The sequence below is a fragment of the Calypte anna genome, chromosome 4B (assembly GCF_003957555.1).
Source record: "Calypte anna isolate BGI_N300 chromosome 4B, bCalAnn1_v1.p, whole genome shotgun sequence".
Lineage (NCBI taxonomy): Eukaryota > Metazoa > Chordata > Aves > Apodiformes > Trochilidae > Calypte > Calypte anna.
Window position 1 is genome coordinate 23,192,507 of NC_044249.1, and position 26,829 is coordinate 23,219,335.

Sequence of the window (26,829 nt, forward strand, 5' to 3'; positions counted from 1 at the left end):
AGCCCCAAGGTCTCCCCTCAGCCTCCTCTGCTCCAGGATCAACACCCCCACATCCCTCAGCTGCTCCTGGGCAGACTTGTGCTTCAGAGCCTTCTCCAGTTCCATTGCCCTTCTCTGGACATGCCCTGGCTCCACAATGTCCTTCTTCTAGTGAGGGGCCTCAAAATTGCTCAATATTGTTTTCAGCTCCCACACTCTGTGCCCAGCCCTGCAGCACAAGCTGTGCTGGACCTCCTGGTCCTGCCAGGCTCCTCATCCCACCCCAGAGAAAAGCCAGCACCCTTTGGGGAAATAAAACAGACAGCTTTATAGAGAAAATAAAATTACAACTAAGACATGGGTGTGGGAGCCACGGCCTGGAAGGGGGAAGCAATGCTGCAGGGGAGAGGGCAGCCACAATGGTTCTGGGGATAAGGGGCTGGGCTGGGGCCATGCAGAGCTGCAAGTCCCTGCTTGGGCTGTGGGTCTTGGGCTGAGTGTAGAGCCCTCTGAGGGCCGTGGGGATGAGAACAGCTGGGGCAGGATGGCATAGTGGAAGGTGGGGTGCAGCTGGGACAGCAGGGACTGGGAGGCACAGTGGGGGTACAGGACCCCCTGGGCTGTACCTGTGTGCTGCAGCCCAGAGGATGCAGGTGCAGAGTCTCTGGCCATTGTTTGGGGTGGCCCCAGGCCAGGAGGTGCACATCTGTGGTGCCTCCAGCACCAGCTCCCAGGGCCTCAAAGGGCAGCTGGTGACAGTGACAGCCCTGGGCAGTTCCCAGCAGGGCATGGCAGCAGTGCCGGGCATGAGGCCTCCCTGCTGGCCATCCCGGCAGCTTTCTCCCACCTGTGCAGGGCAATTGGGGAGATGCCCATCTCCTCAGGGGCAGGGGCCCTATGAAATCTGGTTGTTGAGCTGCCCTGGGTACTGCTCGAACCGCCTGCTGGCCTCCTCGCTGAGCGCATCACCTGGGCAGGCAGAGAGCAAGAGCTGTCTGCTCTGCCACTGCCTATCCCCTGCCTGCCCCAGGTCCTCCTCTCCCACCACAGCTGCCCCCAGGACCTAAGCCCCTACCTCCCCACAGCCCTCTGCAGCCCTTCACTGCCCTCCTCCTGGGCTATGCTGAAAAAGGGGGCCCTTTTCACCCCTGCCAAGATCCCCCAGCCCCAGTGTGCCCTTGCTCCCCAAGCTGTGTCCTGGGTTGGTTACCAATATGGCAGCTGTGCACCCAGATGCGGTGTCCATCATACTTGCAGTTGCATTTCATGGCATTGTTGGTGAAGTCACTCTCTGCCACCTCGAAGTTGGGGTTGATCATGACCTGTGTGGCACAGGAAATGAGTGTGGCAGCCCCCTGCCCCACACCTGGCAGTGCCACAGCCCTGCACCAGATCATCTGTGTGTTCCTGGCAGAGCTGCTGTCTGTGGGGGGTCCCCAGCACCCCAAACTTGGCAGGACTTTTCTCCAAGCCACAGTGAGATGTGCTGGAGAGCTCCAAGGAGCTGGTGGCTGTCATTGTGCAGGGAGTGGCTCTGTCACTGTGCACCATATGCTAACGAACAGTGTGGCTCAGAGCAGGAAAACCCAGGCTGAAGAATGAATGCCTGAGCAGTTCCTGCACAAGAGAGCAGGGGACAGAGGGACATGGGGAGCTGGGGGAGCAGGGGCAGAAGATGGAGGAGCAGGTGGGAGGGTTGCAAGATGGGCTGGGGTGACTCAGCTGCAGCACCTGCAGGATGTAGTTGCCTGGCTTGACATCAGTGATGTCGATCCACTGGCAGTCGATGTCATGCCGATACAGGTCCCAGCAGCCCACCGTGATGCCCTGCTCCCCAAAGTTGGCACACTCATACCGCTTAGCCACGTCTGCAGGCAGGAAAGAGTGTGGTTTGTCCCTGCTGCCCCTCTGCACAGCCCTGTGTCACCACCCAGCCTGGCCCCACGGTGTTCAGTGCCTGGGGCCAGGCAGTCCTGTGGCAGTGACGAGGGCAGAGATGGTGCCACAAAGCCTCATGGCGGGGACACAGACAGGCACAGTGCTGTAAAGCCTCCCGGTGCTCACCTTCCTCACACTCGGTGTCCTCGAGGCAGAAACTGGCCTTGTGTCCCTCAGCCACCTTGGTGCCATTGGGGGTCAGGATGTCATAGTGGGTAAAGATGTCCATGCTGTGGTAGTGCCTGCAGGAGGGAGCCCACAGTGCCCCAGCTGCACCAGTGCCTTTCTTGCACTGGGAGTTTGGGGGCAATTGGAGATGAAGAGGAGTCGCATGGAATAGAGCAGAGGTTTCCCTGCCCTGCAGCAGATCCCCCACCCTCTGCTTGGCCCCTCAGTCAGGGAAGGTCCCCTCAGCCCCTGCTCTGAGGCTGCAGTGCTGCAAGGTCAGGCTGAGCTCTGTCCTGCCCCAGGAGGGGACAGAGCTGTCCCCAGCTGGATGGCCCTGGCTAGTGTTGGCTTCATAGCTTGCAGCCCTATCCCTGCCCATCCAGAGCCAGCACTGCTAATCCAGGGACATCCCTGAGCCAAAGCAGGCAAAACTGGACACTGGCAGAAGGTGCCTTGCCCAGCATCATCCTCACCCAGTACCACCATTGCCTTGTATCATCCTTGTCCAGCCCACCTCAGCAGCACGATTGCCCTCTCCTCACCCTGACCGCTATCCAAGGCTGTTCCCCTCCCTGTGCCACACACTCACCGGTGGCACTCGTGCCAGACCCAGGAGTGCCGTCCAGCCTTGGGGCGGAAGTCAGCGCGGCCATTGTTGTGGATCTGTGAGGAGAAGCGGAGCAGACGACGATGGCCATAGGGCCAGTTGGCCAGGCGGGCTGAGCTGGAAAGGCAGTTCTCCTCGGCTGCACAGTAGAGCATGTGCAGTGGCCGGTCCTCGATGTATGCCGTCTCCTGCACCAGCGGGGCATGCAGCAGCAGGTCGGACGCAGCTGGGGAGCAGGCAGCTGTTCAGGGACAGGCCGACCCTGCAGCTCTGTCACCTGAAAACCCCATTGACCTCAGCCCCTTTATCTGCAGCCCCTGGCCCCATAGCACCACTGCCCACAGACCCCCCTGCCGCTCACTCTCAGAGCAGATGACACCAGCGGCGAAGCGTGTGTCCATTTTCCTGCAGTTCAGGTTGGTGCCATGGTGCTGGCAGTGGCTCAGGGACATCTCATGGCCAGCACACTTCACCCCGCTCAGCACCATCTCTGTCACATTGCTGGCGTCCCAGTACCACGTCTCCTGGGGAGGGGGTGAGACAGGCTGGGGGGCCAGGCTGGCTGCTGTGGGTGCCCCAGCTCACACGCATCCAGCACCCAGCCCTGGCACAGCCCTGGACACGTTCCCAGGGTCCATCCCACAACACAGAACAACCATGTGCCTTTGCCCCGTATGGCCCCACAACCATAATGGAAGCCCTGGTCCCTGTGATCACCACGGTGTCACCGGGGTCCCCCCTGCCAGCACCTACCATCACTGCATGCTGGGAGTAGCCCAGGCCAAGCTGGCGACAGGCCACCATTGCCTCCTTAGTGGTCCAGCCATCGCTGCACACCGTGCCCCACTTACTGCCCCGCTTCACCTCCACGCGCCCCTCAGATGCTGTCCTCCCCCCTACCAGGCAGATCTGCAGGGAAGCCCTGGGGCTGTCAGCAGGCACCCATGCCATGCTGCCTCCCACCCTGTCCCCATCCTTTATCCCTGTCCCCGCAGAGCAGTGCTGGTGGTGGCTCGCTGCCCTAGACAAGCTGGTTCTGGCACCTACTTGTAAGCCGTGGTTAGCGAATCCCAGACCCAGCTGGCGACAGGCCACCATTGCCTCCAGCGTACCCCAGCCTTCGCCGCAGACCAGACCCCAGCGGGGCTGGTCCCTGTCACCAGTCCCCACCGCCACCTCGACCCGCCCCTCGAAGCGGCTCCGGCCCCCGCTCAGCCGAATCTGCGGAGAGAGGCAGTGGTAGAGCTGAACAAAGCCAGGCACAGCTTTCAGCAAGCAATTCACCAAAGATGGCAGGTTTGAGTTCAAGAAATTGCTTGTGAGTTTGGGAACTGTCTCACCAAACCAGGGAAAGTAGTTCATTTTGAAATGGCATTCTCATTTCAGAAAAGAAAGTTATGAGAGAGTTAAGAATTGTTAAAAAGCCCAAAGTGGGTGAAATTACAGGCCAGGGCAAACAGGAACATGTGCTCTACTTGCCCATTTCATCATCAGTTTAAAAAAAAAAAAAAATCTCTTTTGGTTGGCCAAAGTGATTTTTTTTTTTTTCATGGTGTTTTGGCTGGGGAGCTGGCATGGGCCAGCAGCAGGGACAGCAACAGGGACCAGCTGCTCCACACCTACCCACACAATGGGGTCCCACAGGGCCCCCACATCCTCTCTTTCACGTCCCTCCTCACAGGGGCACCTCAACACTCCCACCAAATCCCCAAGCCTCTCAGGGCAGCCCTTCTTTCAGACCAGGGGGAAATGTATCAGGTGCAATGAGGTGCAGAGGAGAGATGATGGGCCGACCCTACAGTAAGTCCCATGCCCACCCCAGAACCCCAGTGCTGAAGCCCCCCAGGCACCGTGTCGCTGTGGACACCAGCAGTCCCCTGTGGTGCGCACCAGGTTCTCATAGCCCATGTAGGGGATGTTGCAGCGGACAGCTGCATCCTCTGTGTGCTTGCAGTCCTCCTGTGTGATGTTCCTGAAGGGGCAGTTCCAGAGGGACTTCTCAGTGCCCAGGCACTGCACCTCGTTCAAGTGGACAGGCCCCATCCCTGGGAGGGGACAGTGCAGCTCAGGGCTTGGTGACACAGGGACAACCATGGCCATCCTGCCCTCACTCCTGGGAGTGCATGGAGGTGGCCTGGAGCACTCCTGGCCCTCGTGGCTACTGCTTGGGCTAAGTAGCCATGGTCCCTGGGGGATGCTCAGGACAAGCCAGGGGACAAGCCCAGACATGGCTCGCCCAGCCCATCAGAGCCATGCACCTGGACAAGTGCCTCATCTGCACACCCAGGAGGGCAATGCCATCCCCTACACCCCAGCACCCTCACCTTGGCCCATGCGTGCCCCAGTGAGGGCCTCCTTGGCGCTGCCAAAGCCCAGCTCGCGGCACACCACGCTGGCCGACAGCAGATTCCAGCGGTCATCGCAGATCGTGCCCCACTCATTGCTCTTGAGCACCTCGACGCGGCCCTCACCCACCTTTGCGCCGCCCTTCAGCCGGATCCGCGGCTGGGGGGGCAGGTCAGGGGACGGGGTGGCAGAGCATGGTGTGGGACAGAATGGTGTGGGTCACCACAGTGTGGGACAGCACGGTGTGGGGCAGCATTGGCATGGGGCTGATGGCATGGTGCAGCTTGGTGCAGCACAGCACAGCTTGGCACTGTGGCACAACACAGAGACTGCTAGCCACAACTCCTGGGATGTGCAGGGACAGGATACCATCCCCTCCCACTCCATGAACTGGCCACCCCCAGCCCAGAGGATAGACCCTGTAGGGTCAGCTGTGGGCCACCACAGCACCCAACCCCCTCCAGCGGGGCTCACCTGGCCCTGCTGCTGCTGGCGCTGCTTCTTCTTGGGGCCATTGCTGGCAGTGAAGAGGGGCCCGGGCAAGCAACTGACTACGGCAGGCATGCCAGCCCCACAGGCAGCTGAGGTGTTGCTCCGGTAGAATTCAAAGGTGCACATGGAGATGTGAACCTCTGCCCCAGAGCAGGACACGGAATGCAGGCGGTAGTTGAGCTGCTGCCGCTCTGTGAAGAGCCTGCAAGGAGAGAGGGGCTCTGAGAAACGACTGGTGTGTCCAGCCAACAGTGGAGGTGTCACTGGCCACCTTGCCTGAGGCTGTGCTTGCTGTCCATGCCCTTCACCCTGTCCCCTGAGGGGGACAGGCTTGCCCCTCAATGGCTCCTGTCCGACTCCCTGGCAGCACAGGGACACACAGGGCTCTAGTGGCACCAAGCCAGGCTCCTGGCACTCAGGCTCTCCACTGGAGCCATTTACCTCTTCTTGGACCCTATGTCCTCCCTGTGTTTTTGTTTAGCCTGAGGACTGGAGGCCAGCCTGGAAAATAGAAAACAACCATCAAGGAGCCCGGGGCCTCAGACTGTCACCTCTGACAGCTGCAGTGACACAGGGAGCACAGCCTGCCCTGGCTGGCACTGCAGACTCAACTGGGCACATGGGCCCCCTGGGAAGACTCATGCATGCCTCCATTGTGTTACTCGTGGGTGCAATGGCATCATCTACTGCCAGCAATGTGACAGAGCTGCCCTCCACAGCCATGATGCAGTTTCCTGCCCACATCCCACCAGAAAACTGCAGGATGCAGCAACATCCTATGCTGCCTTGTTACACATCAACGATTGTGGGGAAGGTGGGTGGGACTAGGGCAAGGTTGTGTGCTGGGGGCAGAGCAATGTCTCAGTGGGGCAGTGGACTCAGGCTATGACACAGCCCAGAGGATGGCTGGACGTCATCCAGACAGTCTGGATGCTGACTGTCCCTCAGGAGCTGCAGACAGGCAGCAAGAACAAGTAGCAGACGGTGAAAGAAATCCCAAGCAGATGCAGCACTGAGGACAAGACCTGCCACACTGTGCCCATCACTCTGGTCCCCAGCACTGCCATGCCCAGAACCAACAGCACCCCGAGCAAGTGCTCCCCTGACCACTTCAGCCCACCCTGCCAGCCCCCCAAAAGGGAATGGAGGGGTGCACAGCCCTTCCAGCTTCCTCATTGCTGCTTTCTGCACAAAGCAGCACATTGCCACAGCCTTCCTCTCCATCCTCCAGGAGAGACAGCTCTGCTCCGAGACCTCCTGGGGCTGTGGCACAGGATACCACAGTCCTCTCTGTGCCTCTCAGGGGAGCCTGACCCTTGTGCCAGGACTCCTGCCTGGTACATGGGAGGGGGGCTGCTCTGCTGGGGCACAGCTGGCCTGGGAGAGAAATTGTCTCTCATGAGGAATGGGGGACCCCAGCATGCACAGCAGTTCTAACTGGGGTGGGTTTTTTCTGCCTGCCCAGCACAGTCCCAGCCCTTGGTCTGCTCCATCTGGATCCATGTGCACCAGGATCTGTTCCAACAGCAGAGACCAGTGGTGCTGGACAGCCTGGCTCTGCCAAGGGTTCAGCAGATGGGGCACCCCAGCCCCTTACCTGCTGTTGGGCCTCAGGCTCTGGCCTTTCATCCTGGCTGAACGCCTCAACCGCCTGTGGGAGCAACATGGTGCTGCCCAGTGAGGAACACATCCAGCACCAGGCATTACCCAGGCACCACACTGCGCAGTGTATCTGTGCCCACACCCCTGGACCCCTAACTTGGGCCACGTTGGAGCATCCCTGTGTGGCTCAGCCACAAACACCCCCTTGGCACAAGGACCCCACACTAGGAGGATGCAATGTTGCGGTGCAAAACTGCCAGGGAGCAAAAGCTGCCACCTTGGGGCATCCTCTGCAGTAGAGCATGGAATAGGTGGGTGGACACAGCCCCCCAGCCACACCATGCCCCCTGATTTGGTTAGTGAGTGCCCACATGGCCAGCTGGGGCTAAGACTGGCAAGCAGCAGGCATGGGAGGGAGGCTGGGGAATCGCAGAATTATTGAGGCTGGAAAAGACCTCTCAGACTATCAGGTCCAGCCTATGACCTAAATGCCCAACAGCATAGCCCTCTCTGTGCCCTCAGCACTGCCCCGTGTCCCTGGCACTGTCCCCAGCTCTGCCCCAGGTCCATGCTCCCAGCTCTGCTCTGACATTGTAGTGTAACGAGGCAACCAGGTGCCTCTAATTGCCAGGGAGTGAGCATGAGCTTGTGTCAAGCCCACCTGTGCCCAATTAGGGTGGGCCCCCACTGCGCATGAGCAGGACCAGGGGGCCAATAAAAGGTGAGGCCTGAGACACAGGTGGGGCTCACTCCTGAGCTAGCCAGCAGAGAGATCAGTTGCTCTCAGAGCAACAGCACCGATCCAGGCTAGTCAGCCCTGTGGCTATAGGCTCGGAGCACTGTTCGTGAGTCTCTGCTGGAACACCTGGTTGGACCTTGAAGCGCCATACCCTAAGAGAGGTTCGTCTTGCTACAGACATCCCAACCATATGGGGTCCCTGATGGCCTCACTCACTTGTAGAAGTTCCTGTTGACCTTCTTCTCAGCAGGGAAGCCCATCATGCCACAGATGACACGGCTGTTCTGGCTGTTCCAGCCCTCATCACAGATCTGTGCCCAGCCATCCTTGTAGCGCACCTCCACGATGCCCTCAGTCACTGGCAGTTGCCTCCGGGCCCCAGACACCACCGGCCGCAGTCGGACCTCCTCTACATGGCTCTGCTCAGTCTGCAGGGCACAAAGCAGCCCTGGCTCGCCCCACACCCTGCTGTCCCTACCAGCCCTTTCCGGGGATGCCCTGAGGACACAGGCACCTGCAGGTGATGGGGTCCTCAGTCCCAGGTGGGGAACAGGGATGGCCAGGTCTCATGACCCTGCAGGCAACATCTGGTTGCCCTGCCCATGTCAGGGCTCCTGGAAGCTGTCTCTGTGGTATCTCAGACAACAGCTTCCTTACCTCAATAACATTGGAGTCCTTGAAGCCTGGGATGCGCTCATCCTTGCAGATGACACCTGCATCTTCCTCATGGCTGCAGTCGCTGTTCCCCCAGCCCCGGTGTTTGCAGTCCCCAATGCTTTTCTCGCTTCCAGCACAATTCACATTGTCCAGCCAGATCCTCCCTGCCAGGAACCAGAGACAGGGGTGAGGGGGCCAAAACCACACAGCATACTGGGGAGCAGGGAAGGTGCCCGGGGAGCAGGGCCAGGTGCACAGATCTGCCTCCCCTGCTGTGTGCATGCAAACCTGCTGTGGCACACACACCACATCCCAGCCCATGCCAGGTGGGGGGCTGTGCCTACCACCCCTCTCTTACCAATGCCTTTGCCGTACTTGGCGCTGTGGGCCCAGCCAGTGGCAGCCACGAAGCCGAGATGCCGGCACAGCACATGCGCGTTGGCCAGCATGAAGTCATCATCGCAGATGGTGCCCCACTCATCATCGTAGAAGACCTCAACACGGCCCTCGTTGTGCTTGCGTGGGTAGCCAGCCAGGCGAAACTTCAGCTGGGGTCTGGGGCTGTGCATAGGGCCTGAGGGGGTAGGCTGGGAGCTGCCCACACACAGCCACAGGCTGCTCAGCAGCACCTGCCATGTCCACGTGCCACAGCTTCCCATGGCAGCTTGGCTCTGCAAGGGCAGAAAGGGTCAGGGTATGTGCGATGGACGACCTGTGCCAAAACACCAGTTCCTTCTGCCCAGCTAGTTCACCGAGCTGCTGAACCCCTCCTTCACACCCATCTCCACTCTGCACCAGCCTGTCTGTGTATCCTGTCCCCCAGCCACGCTCATGAGCCATCTGGTGCCCCCCAGCCCTGCACCCCAGGGCTGCCCTGGCACCTCACACCACTCTGCCACAGCCCCTGCACTGGTGGGCAGGACGGCAGCCTGGCCCAGGGGGTGTGTGTCCCCCAGCTGAGTGGCCAGAGCAGGGGGTCACTGCTAGGGCTGAGGGGGCTGGAGCAGGGCTGGGGCAGAGGCTGCTGGAGCTGAAGGGCTGCCAGCCCAGCCAGATAGCTGGAGCGTTCACATTCTTCTGTGCTGTTTTTCTCCAGCCCTTCAAAAACATCCATGGCTCCCTGAATATCTGAGGGAGATGTGATATTCCTGCACCAGCCCTGTCTGCAAAGAATGGTGAAAACACTTCTCTGTGAACCCTTCCTTGACCTATTTCCACTTATCCAATTAGGGACCACTTTAACCTTGCAGGTGCCATGGTAGCCCAGGCATGGCACCAGTGTCAGCCCCACTCCAGATGACCTGACAGCACAGCCCCATGGCACCCTCCAGTCAGCCCCTTCCAGGCTGGGAAAGCACACCCCCAAACTGGGCTGTCCGCACCTCAGCTGCCTGCTTTGGCTCTGCAAGAACAAAACAAATCCCAGCAGGAAGTGTATTTGTGGGCAGGCAGCAGGGAAGAGCTTTGCCGAACTTTTTAATCAGCCTCTTACAGCAGGAAAAAGAGGAGGGCAGGCAGAAAGAGGCACCCAGCCCTGCCAGTAGCTTGGAGAAAAGGGTCTCTGGGCTCACCAGATGTGGGCAGGGCAGGAATGTTCCCTCCACATCTCTGCTCTGTCTGGAAAGCAGCGAAGAGATGAGTTTACCATAGCAGAGCAATAATAGAACACTTCTTATTCTGCTCATCAGTCAGGCACTCACCCAGCCCAAATGAAACATTATAAAAGTCTGGGCCCTCATGGTGCTAGTTGTAACACACCTCAGGAGTCTGTGAAAGCTGCAAGCACAGAAGGACTAAAGCTCCACCAGTACTTACACAGAATGAGCAAGATCATCTCTGCTGAGGGGGACTGGAGGCAGGCTCCAGGCTGTTCTGCAACGGGGTCAGTGCAACAGTAAAGGACAGCAGCAAAATTAATGCCAATCTCCACAGGTCTGCAGAAATACCCCATGTTGGAAGGCTGGTGTGACCTTTTATGAGATCACAGGCTTGGTTAATTGGAGTAACTGTGTTGATATAACAGCCTGAGACTGGAAGGCATTCAGTTCATCTTGCACCACCTTTTACTGAATAATTAGCATTCAGCAAAATCAATGTGCCTTCTACTAAGTGGATTAAAACTGGTCACCTGCTGGAACTAAAATATGGTTACAATGGGGAAGCCACTATTCAGTGGGCTTTCTGGTGTAGATCACATGTTTTTCAAAGCAACCCTGTGTTTGGAGGAGGAAAACAGGGTCTCGTCTTACCATCTGCAGACAGGAACAGAGCAGGGAGTGTGCATAACTGTGATGGGGACAGACCCAGACAGATAGGATGGCACCATGCAGCCTATACCCTTGGCCACAAGGAAAATCTAAACCTGTGCATTTAGGAACAAAGCATGTAGGACCAGAGACCAGAACAAGGCACCTGATAAAGTAGAGGGGGAATCTGCAGGATTCACACACATGCTCTGGAGAGTGCAAAAGGCAGGGGGACAGAGGTCCATGGCCAGATAGCACTTGTGGGAGGGGGGAGAAGGCCAGGAATTGCCTGGGACAGGGACAGGTGTCCAGGAATGTCCTCTGGCTGCTACTGCCACAAATCTAGGACAGAAGCTGGGTACAGCCATGCCCAGGCTCACCTGCCTCAGTGTCCCAGTGTCCTGCTGCCAGCTGCCTGGTCCATCCAGGCAGCCTTCTCTTGGACTAGGGCTCCTGACACAGCCACCAACCTGTGCTGTGCTGAACATACCTCACCCAGCGCAAGTGGGCTCAGAGGCAGAGCAGCTCTCACGCTGCAAGTGAAAAGGGCTCGAGAGGACAGGCTGGCCCCAAGCGTACGCTGGGCGTGGGAGCTGGAGAGCAGCCCAGATCCTCACCACTGCCCAGGAAACCTCAGGAATGTCCCAGCTGGGTGCATGCAGGGCTCTGAGCCACCTCCCAGCCCATGGCACAGCTGGCACTGGCAGCGGGGCTGGGACCCCCGGGGTTCCCATATGCAGTGCTGGAGGGATGAGCAGTGCCAACGAGCGGTGCCCAGAGCCTGGGTGGGGGCTGCTGGTTCCCAAGAACTGCTTGAACATGAAGCGCCATTCTGCACTCACTGGGCACATAGGGGGACATCAGTCTGCCCCAGTTAAATCTTGGTGAACAGCAAACAGACCTGGGGAAGAGGAAGCTCATGATGAACACACTGGAGTGGTTTGATCATCATGCATTAGGGCAGCCAGGCACAGGGAATCCTTGTCTCATAGGGACAACATGCCAGGCCACAGCAGTGTGGAAGGGCCACGCCATGGAAGGCCCCATGGGAATATGCTTTTTTGGCAGCGGCCTTGGACACACATGCAGGGACACAAAGCAACCCAGGCACTGACAACTGGAAAGATTCAAAGAGCAGCACAATCAACCGAAGAACTAGGAAAGATGCCAGCACAAGGAGGAAGAAGCTCCCTCTGTTTATCCTTCCTTGGGAAGGTTAAAGGGCTGACATGGTCACACTACTGAGGCCCACACCAGGACATCCCTGAGAGCATGGGTCATGTCCCTGCACTGGGGCAGGAGAAGGTCTGGTGGGTCCCATGGCTTCAGGCACCAGGCTCCATCCCTCCCCTTCTCCCCAGGGGTGCAGCACACACAGCCCAGTGCTGGCCCTTTCGCAATCCTGGCTGCCTGGATGGGCCTGCTTTTCTCTTCCTGCTTCCCAGCAGCACTGGGGGGCTGGGAGTGTGTGCATGAGCTGAGGCCCAAACAGCCCCATCCCGCTTGGGTGGGGACAAGCTGGCCCCCTGCCTGCAGACATCCCACAAGATGAGAGCTCTGGAGTGAGCACAGCCAAGGTCTGGAGGGCAGCAGGGGTCTGCAGCTGGACTGGTCCCAAAAGCACTGGGGAGGAGCCCAGGGCCAGCACAGGAACCTGGCCACCCTGGCAGGCTTGGTGACACCTCCCACCACCACCTGTCTGGGAGCTCACAGTCCCCCACCACCCAGAAGGCAGGGTGCCTGCCCACACCAACCAACTGAGTGCCCCCATGCCAGGCAGTGACAAGGACACTGATGGGGACGATATGTCCAGCTCTAGGGGCTGTCCAGCTAGGGCAGAGAACTGACTGCACACTGGGGCCATGCTTTCTTTCCTTTGCTGACTCTGGGTCCAACCCCACTGGACTACTTGATGTCCCCTTGTCCTGCTGTCACCCTCTAAGACAGAGCAGGTCACAGTCCAGGTCTTTGCAGTTCTGCCACCACCAAGTATCTCCAGGACACAGCAGGACCCTCACCTCTGCCAGGGGTTTATCTGTCTGGAGCAGAGTGACAGCCTACCTGGAACTACTGAGACATGGGTGACTTGCTCATCTGACTGCATGTTCCTCTGAAGTGCACTGGGAAGATGCAGGGTGAGCAGCAATGAGAGAACGCCTCCCTTTCACTTCATCCATCCTCTCTTCCAAGTGAGCTACAGCACATTCCATTTTCATGGAAATCCTGAGTGTCCACTGGCCTTTGCAAACCACAGCTCGGCAAACAAGCTTCCTGAAGCCCACACACAGAACGCTTGGGAATGCAGTGTGGCCACACAGCCTCGATGTGGCACCCCACAAATCCGGTGGGTCTGGTGGGCACCCATAGAGCACGTGGGAAATGCACACTGCCCATGCTGCCTGCGCTGCCCACACCCTCTCACCCTGCCACAGGGACACGCGTGGCACAGCTCTCGGCAAACACCAGGCGCCCTCCTGACAACCAGGGAAAGGCACAGCCCGCGCTGCCAGCACCCCACACGCTGTGACACCCGAGGGTCTGGAGCATTGACACTTCCCCCCCCGCACGCTCACACAGCCCGTTCCTGCTCCGGTGGCTGCTCAACCACCACTCACCGGCCCCCCGCACCTGGACACCTCCGTCCCGAGGCACCCCCAGGCACCCTCACCTCCAACCCCAGGAAGGCGGCAGATCCTGCCCTTGTCCCGACACGGCCAGGCAGGCTCCGCGGGTGCCGGGCACGGCTCAGCGCATCCAGCCCCGCAGCGCCCGGGACGAGGCCGGGCCAGTGCCGATCTGTTCCGAGCCGCGCTCCCCGACAGCGCCGGGTTGTACCTGTAGTCCCCGCGGGATGCGAGACTCCCGAGTCCAGCCGAGTGCTAGGGGCTGGACCGAGCCGTTCGGGGCCGAGCCGAGCCGAGCCGAGCCGAGCCGAGCCGAGCCGAGCCGAGCCGAGCCGAGCCGAGCCGAGCCGAGCCGAGCCGAGCCGAGCCGAGCCGAGCCGAGCCGTACAGGGCTGCACCGCCCCTCTCCACCCCGGCCCGCCCCGCCCCGTGCCCAAGTGTCCGGGGTCGGCCCGCTCCGCCCCTCCACCCCGGCCCACGCCGTGTGGCTCCGACCCCGGGATGAGGTAGGTCCCACTGGGTCCCCCAGCCCCGACTGGGCTCCACTTCAGGGCCGGCACCGCGCCCCCGGGACGGGGATTCTGAGTGTACCCCGCCTCTGCGAGGCTGCGGGGGCGGAGCAGAGGGCATTGGAGCTGGCGGGTGCGGGGGACCGACCCTTCCCTTCCCCCTGACTGTCCAGCCCCGACCGACCGACCGCAGAGGATCCCGCGGGGTCTCAGCAGCCCGGGAGCACCGAGCTCCCCATCCCTCCTGGGACACCCACGGCTGCCCCGGGCACGGGGAAAGGCAGAGCCTCTCTTCGTTGCTTCTTCCAGCCCTCTCTCCCTGATCTTTTCCAGAGGCTACAGCAGGACGGCTGGACAGACGTTGCCCCCCCGTGGGCATCCTGCCTGTCCTAGGCGTGCAGCAGACCCCAGACCCACAAGGCAGCCGGGACCACAGGGAAGGCCCAGGCCTGGGATCCTATCCAGCAGGGTTGGGGCCTACCGAGCGCCATGGAGCTCCTTCCTGGAGCATGGTGCAGGGGGAAGCCAAGGGTTGGTGAGCTGCTGGAGAGGTAGATGTGTGCAGAACTGCTTCGTTTGAGGTTACACGGGACCAGCTGTAATGCCAGCCAGCATGGGATAGACAGACAGGGCAGCCTGGAAGGTGGTTGTGAGGGTGTGAGAGAGACATGCTGCTACCCCAGCACTTCCCTCAAGAAATCAAACCATGGTGACAGCCCAGCAAATGCTTTATTGCCAGGGACAGCACTTCCTTCAGCCTCTGGGCAGCAGATATGGAGGCTGCCTGACTGTGCCCCATACCAGATCAGTTCATACATACCTCTCTGGGTGCCAAGGGCCAGCCCCAGCCCCAGCTGCCCAGCCTAGGACCACAGAGGGGATGGGGAGAGCTGGACAGCCCAGCGTGCAGGGCAGGGATGCTTAGCACTAATGCACTGTGCCATGCTCTGAGACCACCATCCCAAGTACTACCCCTGTGGCTTCTGCCAGGCCTCCTGCTCTGCAGACAGCCTGGGGATGTTGCTGGCTCTGCAGCAAAGACAGAGGGTGCTCATCAAGCAGGAACAGTTGGGAAGGAGTAGAGGAGCCCTGATAGCCAAATCTTCTGAGATGGCAGAAATATCCCTCTATTGCCCAAGGACCCTCACAGCCTTGCGCCCTGCACACATCCCAATTATACCCTGCCCACCCCCAGGCCATGTCCCCCATCATGGATACCTGCCCTGCTCAAGGTGCCCCTCTGCTTCCATTCCCTTGGGCTGATGCTGCCCAGCCTGGGGAGTCAGCCTGTCCATTGACACTATTGTCCCATGCAGCGTGCTCAGAGGAGACGTCCCAGGAGCTGAACGCCTGCGGAGTTGCCCCAGGACACTGGCAGGGCAACAAAGCCCAGCTTGTTGTAGAAGCTCAGCTGCTGTCTGTCAGTGGCACTGACCTGGCAAAGCACTCCCCGTGACCCTGGAAGGGAGGCAAGAGGTCAGGCACTGGCACTGGAGACCCAGCTCTGGGGTTGGGACCTCTGCACTGCCCTTTGGCAATGGGTGCCTATGTGATCCCCTGGGACAAAGGTCTCCATGTCCCCAGTGCAAGGCAAGGGCATAGTGCATTGGCAGCTGGGCCCAGGCTGTATCAGAGAGGGGACAGGGAGCCCCAGAGAGGACTACCCCAGGGCTGTGCAGAGAGGTGGGGTGCAGGTGGGACCAGCCCCCAGCTCTGGGATGGACAAGGGAGCAGCTAGAATGGGACTGTGATGGACCAGGGGTGCCTCAGGTGGCAGCACGGGGAGGTGATGCTCACCATTGGCCCTGAGTGCGCTCAGCAGGCAGATGGCCAGGCTGTGGCTGGCACCCACGTCCAGCACTCGGGGGGCCGTGCCCAGCTGCACCAGAGACGGGAAGCGCCGCAGCACAGGCAGGGGCACAGAGGGTGGCTCTGAGTGGAAGAAGAGCAGTGCTTCCTCCAAAGCATCCTGCAGGTGAAAAAAACAAGTGAGGGAACCCCCGCCACCCCCCTGTACCCACTCCACTCTGCTCCAGGTGCCCTCTCACCTGTCCCAGAGCTGGAGCACCTGCACCCAGGTCTCGGGGGTACTTGTGCCGTATGGCCGGCAGCCAGCTGCTGTCTTGCTGCTGCAGGAAGCCTTCAGCACAGAGTGCTCCAGCTGCATAGCCACAGAGACCATGCTCATCCTCCAGCACAAAGGTGTACTCAGGGCTGAGGCTCAGGAAGCTGCCCAGAAGCCTGCCAGCAGAGCAGGAGCATGGGTTAGCTGCACCCAGAGCCAGCCTGCCCCAGGAAAAGCTCTGGCCAGCCAGCCTCCTCCTCCTGCTACAGCAGGACAGGAGCCTGCCAGCCCTATGAGACCACCCAGCAGAAGCCCTCAACCAAGGGGAGCCACCACAACCCTAAGTGGTTGCCTCAACCCAGCTGGACATTAGGGCAGGGACTGCCCTCCCTGCCCTCTCCCACAGGGTGTGGCTGTGCCAGCCATGGTGCCAGCAGAGCCAGTAGCCACAGGGATGTCAGGAGAGGCCACTGCCTTACCCCATGGCCCTGCCTCACCCCGAACATGACAGTATCGGCACACATCTGGCAAGAGGGAGCTCTGGAGGCGCTGCATCTCACCTGTCACCAAGGAGATCAGGGTGGGCTGCAAGGATCTTTGCAACTTTGGGGTCACAGTCCAGACTCTCCCGGCACATTCGGTAAAGCTCTCCCTGGAAGACCCAGATTCACCTCAGCCCTGGCTCTGCCTACTCTGTCCAAACCCTTCCCCACTGGTGCCCCTCAGCTGTCTGCCACCAGGCATGATGCCCTATAAAGAGGGGTAACAACCAGAGCTGTGGCCTCCAGTGTGTCCTGGCCAGGGGAAGGTGTTTCAGCACTGGCATCTGTGCCAGGTGATGCACTGTGCACCACCTTCTGCTGGCCTCCTGAGGCTTGTTGCCACAGCACAGTAATGCTTCAAAATGAGAAATTGCCATTCTAGTCAGGTATCCCAGAGCAGCAGCTGCTAAGGAAACACGCTCAGTCCCAGGACAGAGCATGCTCTGAGCAGCCAGAACAGCAGGGAAATGGATGCTGACACAGAGCATGTGCAAAGTGAGATGTCTCAAATTTTCCTGTCTTGATCAGATTTTGCTGCTGCTCACAAAATCATCCAAAAGAACATCCCACTTAAACTGCTTCTGAAAGGAAAGGCTGCCCCAATCCCTGAAGGACACAGGCAGGACAGAGTGCTTCCAAGCACCACTCTCAGAACGGGCTGCAGTGCTTAGCTGGGTTTTGCTTTCAAAGTTTGACTGGACAGACATTCAACTTGTTAAAGTTGACCGGATGAACTTTGACAACAGACAATTGAAAACAAGCTTTTGCAATGGGAACTGGTGGCAGCTGCAGTCTGATAACATAATGAGCTCTCATGTGCTTCCGGCTCCTCTGTTATTTACAAGGGCTGCAGCTGTGCATTTCAGGGACTGTATTTAAGAGGGATTTGTGGCTGTGATAACTGCATTTGCAGCATTAGCATTTACTTCATCTAGGAGAGGGAGCAGAGTGTTTTTTTCAGATTCTGGCACTTGGGGAACTCAGGGCTCTGCTGGGTTTAGAAGCAGTTTAACTTGTGTGTTCACCCACTTCTAAATTTTCCTTTTCCCTTCCCATCTCATTGAACTGCTGGGATGATGAACAGAGCAGGGGGTCTGGCAGATGACAGGCTGCTGCCTCTCCAGCACGGAATCATTCTGTAAACTGGATGAATATCTGAAGAAGGGACTAGTGTGGAGAATAATCTCAACAGGCTCTCAACAGGCTCTGCTAGAGCTGCAGAGGGATGAAGGCTGCAGGAGGTTGCCATACAGATTTGTCCTGTTCTGGATCTTTCCTGGCAACTGACACACCTGCTCTCCAGCCCATTGGGCTGACATACTGCTTGACACAGCCCTGGGTGACCTGGGCTGCTCTGAGCGCAGGCTGGATCCCAGAGGTCCCTTCCCACCTGTACTACCCTGCCTTGCAAGGTCAGCCATGGGAGCAGCAGCAGATGAACGTGTACAGCACAGCCCATGCAAAGGTGAGTCCCAACCCCTGTTGCATGGGCCACCCCTTTGTACCCCTGCTCTCACCTTGTCCAGGGGCAGCAGTGGGCGCAGAAGGTACAGCTGACTGCATGGGAAGAGTGGAGGTGGGTGGTAGAAGAGGTCACAGCTGTTCCCCACGGGCAGCAGCTCCTGGAAGAGATACAGCCTATCAAGGAGCAGGTTATCTTAGCCCCAAACCTTGTTCTGCAGGCAACAAGAGGAGGGCCCCTCTGAGGGAGCCTGAACCCCAGGAGCTGCAGCTGAGATGCAGAGGCCTGAGGCAGCTCTGCCTTCCCAAGTTTGCAGTAGCCCCATGGCAGGACCAGGAGCAGCAGCTGGGATTCCAACTTCCCAGTGCCTCCTTCAGCCCCCACAGACATGAGCACACTCTAACCTGCAGCTCTCCAAAGAGGCCCCCACGGTGCACCCAGGGCTCAGCATCCCCTGCCAGCAGGATTGGAGTGGTGATGCTCTGGCACCCTGGAGGCAGCAGGACACAGACACATGTAGTGAACAAAAAACTGCTGGCCCAAAAGGAGATCAGCCTCTGCTACACTGGTCACACATGAGTCAATGCTCCAAGGATTTGCCCCGCAGTTCTGCATCCCCAGCACTGGACCTCGTCTGGGCTTGGCAGCCACCTCTATGCATTGGAATAACAGCACACCCTCTGCAACAGGACTTGAAGTGGGGGAATGGTGAAAATTATGACCCTCCCTCCATGACAGACACAGCTCCTGGACATGTTTGGGAAGCTGCAGCTGGCAAGGAGAGCAGATCGTTGCTTAGCTGCCCAACTATCTGGCTCTGCAGCATCTGTGGGAACTTGCTCTGCATGTGGGTGCTTCCCTGCAGAAGTGGTTCAAGGCATATGGCCCCATCCAGTACTGGGGTTAGTGACCCTCTCAGATTGTGATCTTGTAACAGTTCTGGGTTTGTAAGAGGTCAAAATACAGAGCAGTAAGGAACCCTAAACCACAGGAACAGGGACTACCAAAGTGATGTACAGGCATTCAAAATCCAACCTCACCTCTGTCACCCAGGACACTACTGCTCCCAATAGCAAATAGGTACATTTCACCAGAAAGGTGAAGGAGTCTTTGGGTTAACAGGGCTGAAGAACCATGTCCTAGAAGCAGACATTCCCTCTAGACTGCAAGAGATGGTTAAAAGCAGCTCTGATGATTGCCCTCTTCTCAGCAGCAGTGTCACATCTGCCTCAGTGTGTCAGAGCACACAGAGGTGCCCATGGCCATTCCCGCTCAGCTCTGGTGGGTGTTGCTGTGGGGCTGGAGGTGATGGAGGACAGCAGCCAGGGCAACACTGCGCAGGCAGATAAGCCAGGGCAGTGCTGGTACTTACAGCCAAAGCAGCTTCCCCAGGTGCCTTTGGGGCCAGGGTCACAGAGCAGGTGGCCATCTGCAAGGGAGGTAAGGGGTGAGTGTGGGACATGGGCCACATTCCCTCATGGGCAGGGAATGTGTCAATGGGAAGTGAAACCCAGGAAAGACCCTGGCACCCCCAGCCAGACATAGGGACCCCAGACCTCTGGGAGGGGGTCCAAGCCACCTTCACCTTCTCCTCCTAAAGGGAGGACAAATATGGGTTACCACAGGACAAGCTTCAGCTGCTTTGGGTATGTCACAGTGTGTGGGGGACCCAGCACTCCAAGAGGGATGGATTTGGCCAGGGTGTGAGTGCGTGTGTGCTATGGGGCCACAGGGGCTGGCTCAGTGCTCCATCAGCCACCTACCCAGCCAGAGGATGAAGGCACTGGCAGCCAGCAGTATGTTGCGCACACTCCAGAGGTAAGGGTGGAGGTCATAGAGCAGCACCCGTCCAGCACTGCTGACGAAGCGGCTGTGCAGGTGACATGTCTGAGCACAGAGGAGCTGGAAGGCCCGGGCTTGGCTGCGCCACTGCATGCCCTGTGGGGGAACCATCCCTCAGTGTGACCATCATGGGTACTGGCCCACAGCAGTGCCCAGATCAGCCTTACCCCACAGGTATCAGTAACTGTGGCTGGGATCCCCACGCTGAAGCTGTTATTCCAGAGCCAACGAAAGTTCTCCAGAATATGCTGTGCCTGTGGCCCATGATTGTAGGGAAGGTAGAAGAGCTCCACCAGCATCCGCACCTCCTCCAGAGTTAGTGGTGCTGTGGGATTGGACCTGGCATCCTTGAGGGTCAGCAATACTGAAGGTATGGACCTGGCCTCTTCTGGGATCACAGGTGTCATGGGGCTGGACCTGGCCACCTCTGGGGTCACAGATGCTGTGGGGCTGGACCTGGCCTCCTCTAGAGTTGGCAGGGCCACGGGGCTGGACCCATTTTCCTCTGGTGTCAATGGTGCTGTGGAGCCAGGGCTGCCACCAGCCCCATCAGTGAGAGCTGCTGGGTGTCCAGAGCTGGTTCCAGCCCCATCACTGAGTGGTAAGGGGGGGCCAGGGCTGGTGTCAGCCCCAGACCCTGGGGGTGCCTGAGGCATGTCAACCCTGTTGTCCTCAGGCTGGGTACTGCTGGGGACCTGAAGGTGGCTGTCACCACTCGTCCTGGCATCACAGGTGGGTAGGGGAAGGCCCTGGCTGCTGTTGGCCCCACTGCTGCAGCACATTGCAGAGACTGGGCTTTGAAGGGTCTCAGTAGCCACCGGGGTTCCTGAGGGCTGAACACTCCCAGCTGTGCTGGGCAGAGCAGAGGAGGGCTTGCAGCTCTCTCTGCTCCTTGTGGTGAGCTGGTCCCCATCCCCTGTGAGGCTTTGGTGATGGCTAGCAGAGGTCCTGCTCCCACTGTCGTTCTCAGCCTTTGAGGTCATCTTCCTTCCATTCTCTGGTGCCACACCACAAGGCCTCTGGTCTGCCCCACTAGGAGCAGAGTCATCAGGCTGGGAGTTGGGCATGGTCTCCTGTCCTCCTGCTGGGCCAGTCTGAAGCCACTTTCCTCCCTTGAGGCTAATGCTTGGGTGTGCCATGGTCCTTCCTCCTGCCAGAAGGGAACAAGGGGGAAGCTGCTCTGCCACCTGCATGGAAACTGCTGCCCATGGGGCAGCACAGCCCCAGGACTGGCCAGCAAGTTTCATCTCTGAGCTAGCAGGGACTAGGAAGCTGCCAGGACAAAGGACTTTGCATTGCTTGGTGCAAGTCCACTACCTACCTGGCTCTAAGGTCTGATGATTTATCTCAGCCACCCAGTCAAGCAGTGCCAGCTCCAAGGCCTCCTGAGGGCTGTAGCTCCCCTCTGGTGCACTCTGTCTGTCCCCCAGAGCTTCCACAGTGTACATCCCTGAGGAACTGGAGCTCATCAGCCTGGGCAGCCCCACTCTTGGGTTGATGGAGCTCTCCCACGCCACACTGAGGGCAGGCAGACCACCCACCCCAAGGAGATACCCCTCAGGACACATCCCATGCTGCCCAGCCAGGTGATACCTCACCCAGGCTGCCATGCAGGAAAGTCTGTAGGGCCATGGCAAAGATGGGCAGTGATGGTCAGGGCCCTGCCTTGGGTACACAAGCTCACTGCCAGCACTAGGGTCCCACATACTGAGCTGCTTGGGGTCCCAAAGCCAGGTACCTGTGTGATCAAGGTGGGCACAGCTCCGCAGCTCGCTCTGAAACCAGGTGCCCAGTGTGTGTATGGGAATGAAGTTGGCCTGGAGCTCACAATTGGGGTTAAGGAGCAATCCACCCAGCCTGGCCATGAGGCCTGGAGCACGTCCAGTGTAGGGGCCCAGGAAGACACGTCTGCAGTCATAGTCATTGGCATACAGGTTGTCCCAGATGATGGGGCGGCGCCGAAGGACACCCTCCACCTCCTCCAGCAGCGTGGCTGAGAGCTCCTGTGACACCACCTTTGGGCCTGGAGCATCACAGCAGGGAGATGTGTAGAGCAGCAGGCAGCACAGGGACAGGCACATGTCTGGGCACTCAGTGTGGAGTCAAGGGCCAGCTCAGTCTGTCCCATTCTCCCCAGCCAGGAGAGAAGACCCTCAGCCCAGCCCTGCCCGGCTGGGGCCATGCAACCCCCAGAGCTGGCCAGGAGCTCACCTGTCCAAACCATACTGATCCCGGGGAGCAGCTCCTGTCCAAGGGTCAGCAAGTAATGGGACTGACCAGGACTGGGAGAGCACAGGGAGCTGCAATACTCTGAGGAGAGAGCACAGGAATCCCTGATGGACAGAGCAGGGAGCAGAGAAAAGGTGCAGGGAACACAGCATGCAGGGCCACTGCAGCACCAGCCCCTCTGCAGCCTGGTCCCATTGTTCTGAGATCTCCTGGGCTCCCACAAACGCATGGGGAATAGAGGGAACCCTGGAGGCTGTCAGGGCTGACACAAGGATGGGGTGCAGCAGCCAAAGGGCCCTGGCCAAGCAGCAGGCTCCCAGGGGGAGGGCTGGGGCCACAGGGCTGCCAGAAGTACCTGTAGGGCAGAAGAGGAAGATGGAGGGTTGGCCCAGCCTCCTGTACATCTCGTTGGCCACAGAGGCCTGAGCCTGTGCCAGGGAGGGGAAGACATCTCTGTCAGCTTGGCACATGCAGGGGTCGATGTCATCAAAGAGTAACGCGAAGGCATGGCACCCCATGGCAGCCACCTGCAGGCATGGGCATGGACTGCTAGGGTCCCTGGCAGCAGAGAGATCAGAGGCAGCCAGCCTTCGCCAAGGTCCTGCCACACACACAGCTGCTTCTTGATGTGCAGCAGCAGGAGGGCCTTGCAGCCCCACAGTCACCACTGGGGTAGCCACAGGGCCCTCACACAAACATGGGTGTCCCTCTGCTGGGAGCAGTGGGATGGAAGGAATGGCCTACGGTACCTGCCTGAGTTTTTGCTGTAGCAGGAGCTGATCCCCAGCACTTGAAAACACCATGTCCTGGCCAGCAGAAATGGCAAAAACAAACTCCACGCTCTGCTCTTGGGCAGCTTTGATGAGAGACTGCATATGGGCTGGGGACAAAGCAGAAGGGGTGCTGTGTGTGCTGGGAGGTGAGGGATGGAGGGAGAGGGAACCACAGTGGCCCAAAAGGAAGGAGCTGAGGGCACCAGCAACTACGAGAGAGGACCTGGGCAGACAGTTTCCACTCCCTTCGGACACAGAGGAATCTCTGCAAGGGTCAGTGGGGCCTGGCATATTCAAGCTCATTGCCAGAGGCCCCTGTGATAGAGGGCTCCTAGGCAATTCCAGAGTGTGGGCAGGGTCTGGGTGGTCTCCTTGTACCAGGCAGGGTCTGGGGGTCTCTGGGCACTAGGCCTGTGGCCTACCTGTGATGGGCATGTTCCTGGCAGTAAGAGTGCTAAGAGCCTGGCTGAGACACAGACCACACTTCAGACCTGGGACACCTGCAGCCCACCCATGCTGGGGCCCAGCAGAGCCGGTACCTGCCTCCTGCTCTGTGTAGGGCTCCCGCCAGAGCAGCCGGTGCTTCAGCTCATCCTTGGGCGCATACATGTAGCAGTTTAGCCCCCGGCGCTTCAGCCTGCGTAGCAACAACAAGGCATCACCCAGGGCTCCAGGCTTTGCTCTTTGCAAAAAGATGTTTGGACACATGCCAGCCTGAAGCACCAAGAGCTCCTCAGCACTCAGCACCCTTTCCTGCTCCAGACCTACAGGCTTCTAGCCTCTGCATACACAGAGCCCTCCTGGCTGCAGAGCCACAGCTCTTCCCCTGCACAGGCAGCCCAGCTCTCTGTACTATCAAGCACCATGCAGAGACATAAATGTCACCCAGTGCTCCCACTGGTAATCCCAACACTTGTGCCCATGATGGAGTGACGCAGGTTTGCTGTGCCATGTGTTTCCACAAGGTCACACCCAGCTCCAGCGAGGCTGGGCTAGCTGGAAACACCTCCTGGTGCCTCACTAGGAGCACAGGGCAGTGGGGACGGTGACCCCAGGTAGGGTGAGCCAGTCACTTGCTGTGATGGCAGCGGGAACACAGGGTGTGCCCACAGGGGCTGGTGCCATGTAGCACTTCCCAGGCCCACGTGGCTCAGAGGTGAGGCAATGGGCACCTTCAGGAACCCAGCCCAGTCCCAGAACCCACAGCCAAGCACATCTGGATACATCTGGGCTGCAGCAGAGTCCCAGCACCATCTGCTGGCAAGAGGCAGCATGGCCCACATCTGTCTAAATATCCTTGGGCTGTCTGTCCATCTCACAGCCACCACACCAGGGCCAGAGCAGGGGAGTCATTCCCAGAGCTGGATCCAGGGGTGCTCTGGGACAGAGGGGCCCTGTCCTGAGCCCCCTTTGCTACTGTTGCCCCAGCGTCCCAAAGGAGCCCCAGGAGCCTCCCTCCAGCGTGTTTTCCTCACTGCTCCTGCCTCCACAGCATTTTGACTTTTGACCTTGTCACTCTGCTACAGGCTAGTAGCTGCAGAGAGAAAAAATCAGGGTACTTGCCATTGAAAGAGAAGTTTCCTCTGTTCCATAGACCACGGTCTCCCATAGAAACCTGTAATAGGGAAAACAAAAAACAAACAAAAAGAACCATGAAAATGCATTTTTCAGTATCTGCCTCAGAACAGACTCTCTCTCTGTTTTGTCACTATGGCAGCTCTTAAACCCAGGGCTCCACCAGATCTCTGGGTCCTTCAGGTGTTCCTTATCCTGCTATGATCTTGCTGGGCACTGGTATTCTAGCAAGTGGGTATAAAGCCTGTGGTTCTATCCTTCCCAGAGAGAGGCAGCTGGGAAGAACTGCACAAGGTAGTGCTTAACCTGGGAGGAGGAATTTGCACAGCAAAAGCCAAGCCTAGAGAAGACAGCTGAGGGCTGGCTGGGTTATAAAGCACTCTAGCGTGATTTTGGGGTGCACAAAATCACAGAGCTGTCGTATACCTTCCCTGGAGATTTCTGCCTAGGGATTTTCTTCTTTACAGGGACTAGCTCTGTGTCTCTACATATCTCCGTGTCTGTGTAGTGTCAAGCAAAGTATTGTTGTTCCTGGACAGGCTATGGACAGGCTCTCTGTAATCATTGCACCGGAACTGCACTGGCACAGCTCTCTCCCACACCCTGCAGACATATACCTGCATTGCAGCAGGACAAGACTGAGGCAGCACCCTGACCCATGTCAACCTGTTCAGATCAATAACTAACAACATGCAGGGATGCCCATGAGTGCTGGGACTGTGACTCCATAAGACCTTTCACAGGGACCTTGTCTGTCTCCCACCGGAAAACACCATCCCATAAGCTTGCCCAGAGAAAATCCGCAGCGGGAAAGCACACCAGGGAGCAACCTTACCAATTCCCTGCTAAAACAACCACTCATTAGTGAGCACCAAGACTGGCTGCAAGGACATTGTCCTTCCAGAAGGTTCACATCAACAAAACTGAATGCAGGAGCTACAGATCTGGAGTCATCAAATTCCCAAGTGTTTCTAAACATTTCCACTTCTGCTTCTTGTAGTCTCTAGGTGCTTGTTGGGGACCAGTGTCTGACACAAGCTTGAAGCTGCAGCACTACAGCAGCTGATGGTTTCACAAGGCCACCATTTCCCAGAAAAGTGCCCGTGTGTCCCCAAAGCCCCCAAGCACACCAGAGCTGGTCTGCCTGGGAAGGGACCCTATCACTGTGTGCCCTTTGGAAGGAGCCAACCCTGCAGCCCCAGCCCCTGCCTGAGGCACAGGTTGTGCTACAGCACACACTGAACGTTATCTCCTTTACAGATCTACCTGCTTGAATATCCATCTACTTTGATATTATATATATTCACCTTGCTAACCACCCTCCGCTATGCAGAGGGCCAAATTTGTGGCCACTCAAGGATCTCAGCAAGCATTCCCATTATATTGTCAATGATTTTACATTTCCCAATCCATGACAACTCCTGCTCAGTTCACAGGAGTCCCTGTGCAGCATCTGCCTGTGAGTGCCTCACTCACACTTTGCTGTGAAGTGACACCAGTTCAGCCATCTCCAGGGGCAGGGGGGGGTTCTGTGTAGGACACTCCTGGCCTGACCTGGCCCTGCTCAGCTGTACCCTGCCCAGCAGCCTGCCTGCCACCACACCACCGTGTTCCATGCTGGGTCCTGTGCCAGGGTGAGGAGTGCCTTTCCTTCCTCACTCTTCAGGCACCTTCTCTTGGCATGGCTCTGCTGACAGCATTTGTGTCCTCTGTCCCAGGTCAACTTCCCTGTATCAATGATTCTTCCTGCCTCTTATTTCTCTTTGCTATCAACTTCCCCATCCCCGCACTTTCCATTTATTTTGCGTTTATTTGCATGGTGGCTTTGTTTCCTCCCTGGCAAGGCAGTGGACAGTGGGCTTCTGGGGAGGGAGAGGGTATTGTGCTGCAAGGAAAAGTGAAGATGGCTTTTTCCCAGTGCTGCCAGGCGTAGCCCTGCTCCAGAGGTGTTGTGATACAGAAACGAGAGTTGGGGACATGGAGGAGCAGAAAGACAGGGCTGATCCATACAGAATTGCTATGGGAGACCAGGCTCTTCCTGGCCATGTTTGGCTACAGCCCAAGGCAGCACTGCACTGTGGGCAGAGTGGCAGGAGGGGCAGACACCAGGATCCTCCATGCTGGAGCCCAAAGCAGTGGGTCCCCATGCCCTTTTGCGGGGTAGCTTGGAGTGCAGCAGCCTCGGGGGATGGGGAGTGACAGTGGGGGTGGTTTCGTACCCCTGGGAATGGACAGGGGCCCTGCCTCCCCTCGGGTCCTGGCAGCCCTTCCCAGTCCCTCTTCGCTCTGAGTGGAGCAGGCGAAGCACCTGCAGTGCCCAGGTGAGGCACCGGCCCCAGCCGCATCCCCGGAGGGACCTACCTTCCACCACGCCGCAGAGGAAGGGTGGCCGCCCCGCCATACCCGTGCAGGAGCGTCCCTGCCGGAGCTGGGG

The 26,829-nt window shown here is 58.6% G+C and overlaps 2 protein-coding genes across 7 annotated transcripts; both read right to left on the reverse strand.

The window, feature by feature from the left end:
• Positions 1–289: 289 nt before the first annotated feature.
• On the reverse strand, positions 290–13,702 carry LOXL3 (lysyl oxidase like 3). Of its 6 annotated transcripts, none has more exons than XM_030450747.1 (16): positions 13,610–13,702; positions 8,887–9,199; positions 8,529–8,692; positions 8,088–8,299; positions 5,972–6,031; positions 5,513–5,732; positions 5,017–5,197; positions 4,583–4,737; positions 3,740–3,913; positions 3,446–3,601; positions 3,054–3,216; positions 2,675–2,918; positions 2,044–2,159; positions 1,711–1,847; positions 1,190–1,301; positions 290–948 (listed from the first exon to the last, which is right to left on the reverse strand). In XM_030450747.1, exons 2-16 carry the CDS (start codon positions 9,185–9,187, stop codon positions 875–877), a joined length of 2,469 nt encoding a protein of 822 aa, XP_030306607.1. In that variant the 5' UTR covers positions 9,188–9,199; positions 13,610–13,702; the 3' UTR covers positions 290–874. The 6 variants fall into 6 exon arrangements, with proteins under 6 accessions (XP_030306607.1, XP_030306606.1, XP_030306608.1 ...); XM_030450746.1 differs by having other exon boundaries at positions 13,443–13,702; XM_030450748.1 differs by lacking the exon at positions 5,972–6,031 and having other exon boundaries at positions 13,443–13,702.
• A 1,465-nt stretch (positions 13,703–15,167) lies between these two features.
• LOC103532300 (protein O-GlcNAcase-like) lies at positions 15,168–26,829 on the reverse strand. Its single transcript, XM_030450722.1, has 17 exons — positions 26,757–26,829; positions 24,384–24,435; positions 23,360–23,457; positions 22,797–22,927; positions 22,403–22,574; positions 22,030–22,128; positions 21,557–21,841; positions 21,140–21,268; positions 19,986–20,968; positions 19,740–19,914; positions 19,349–19,405; positions 18,381–18,466; positions 18,032–18,136; positions 16,533–16,624; positions 15,956–16,148; positions 15,705–15,876; positions 15,168–15,365 (listed from the first exon to the last, which is right to left on the reverse strand). Exons 1-17 carry the CDS (start codon positions 26,794–26,796, stop codon positions 15,229–15,231), a joined length of 3,006 nt encoding a protein of 1,001 aa, XP_030306582.1. The 5' UTR covers positions 26,797–26,829; the 3' UTR covers positions 15,168–15,228.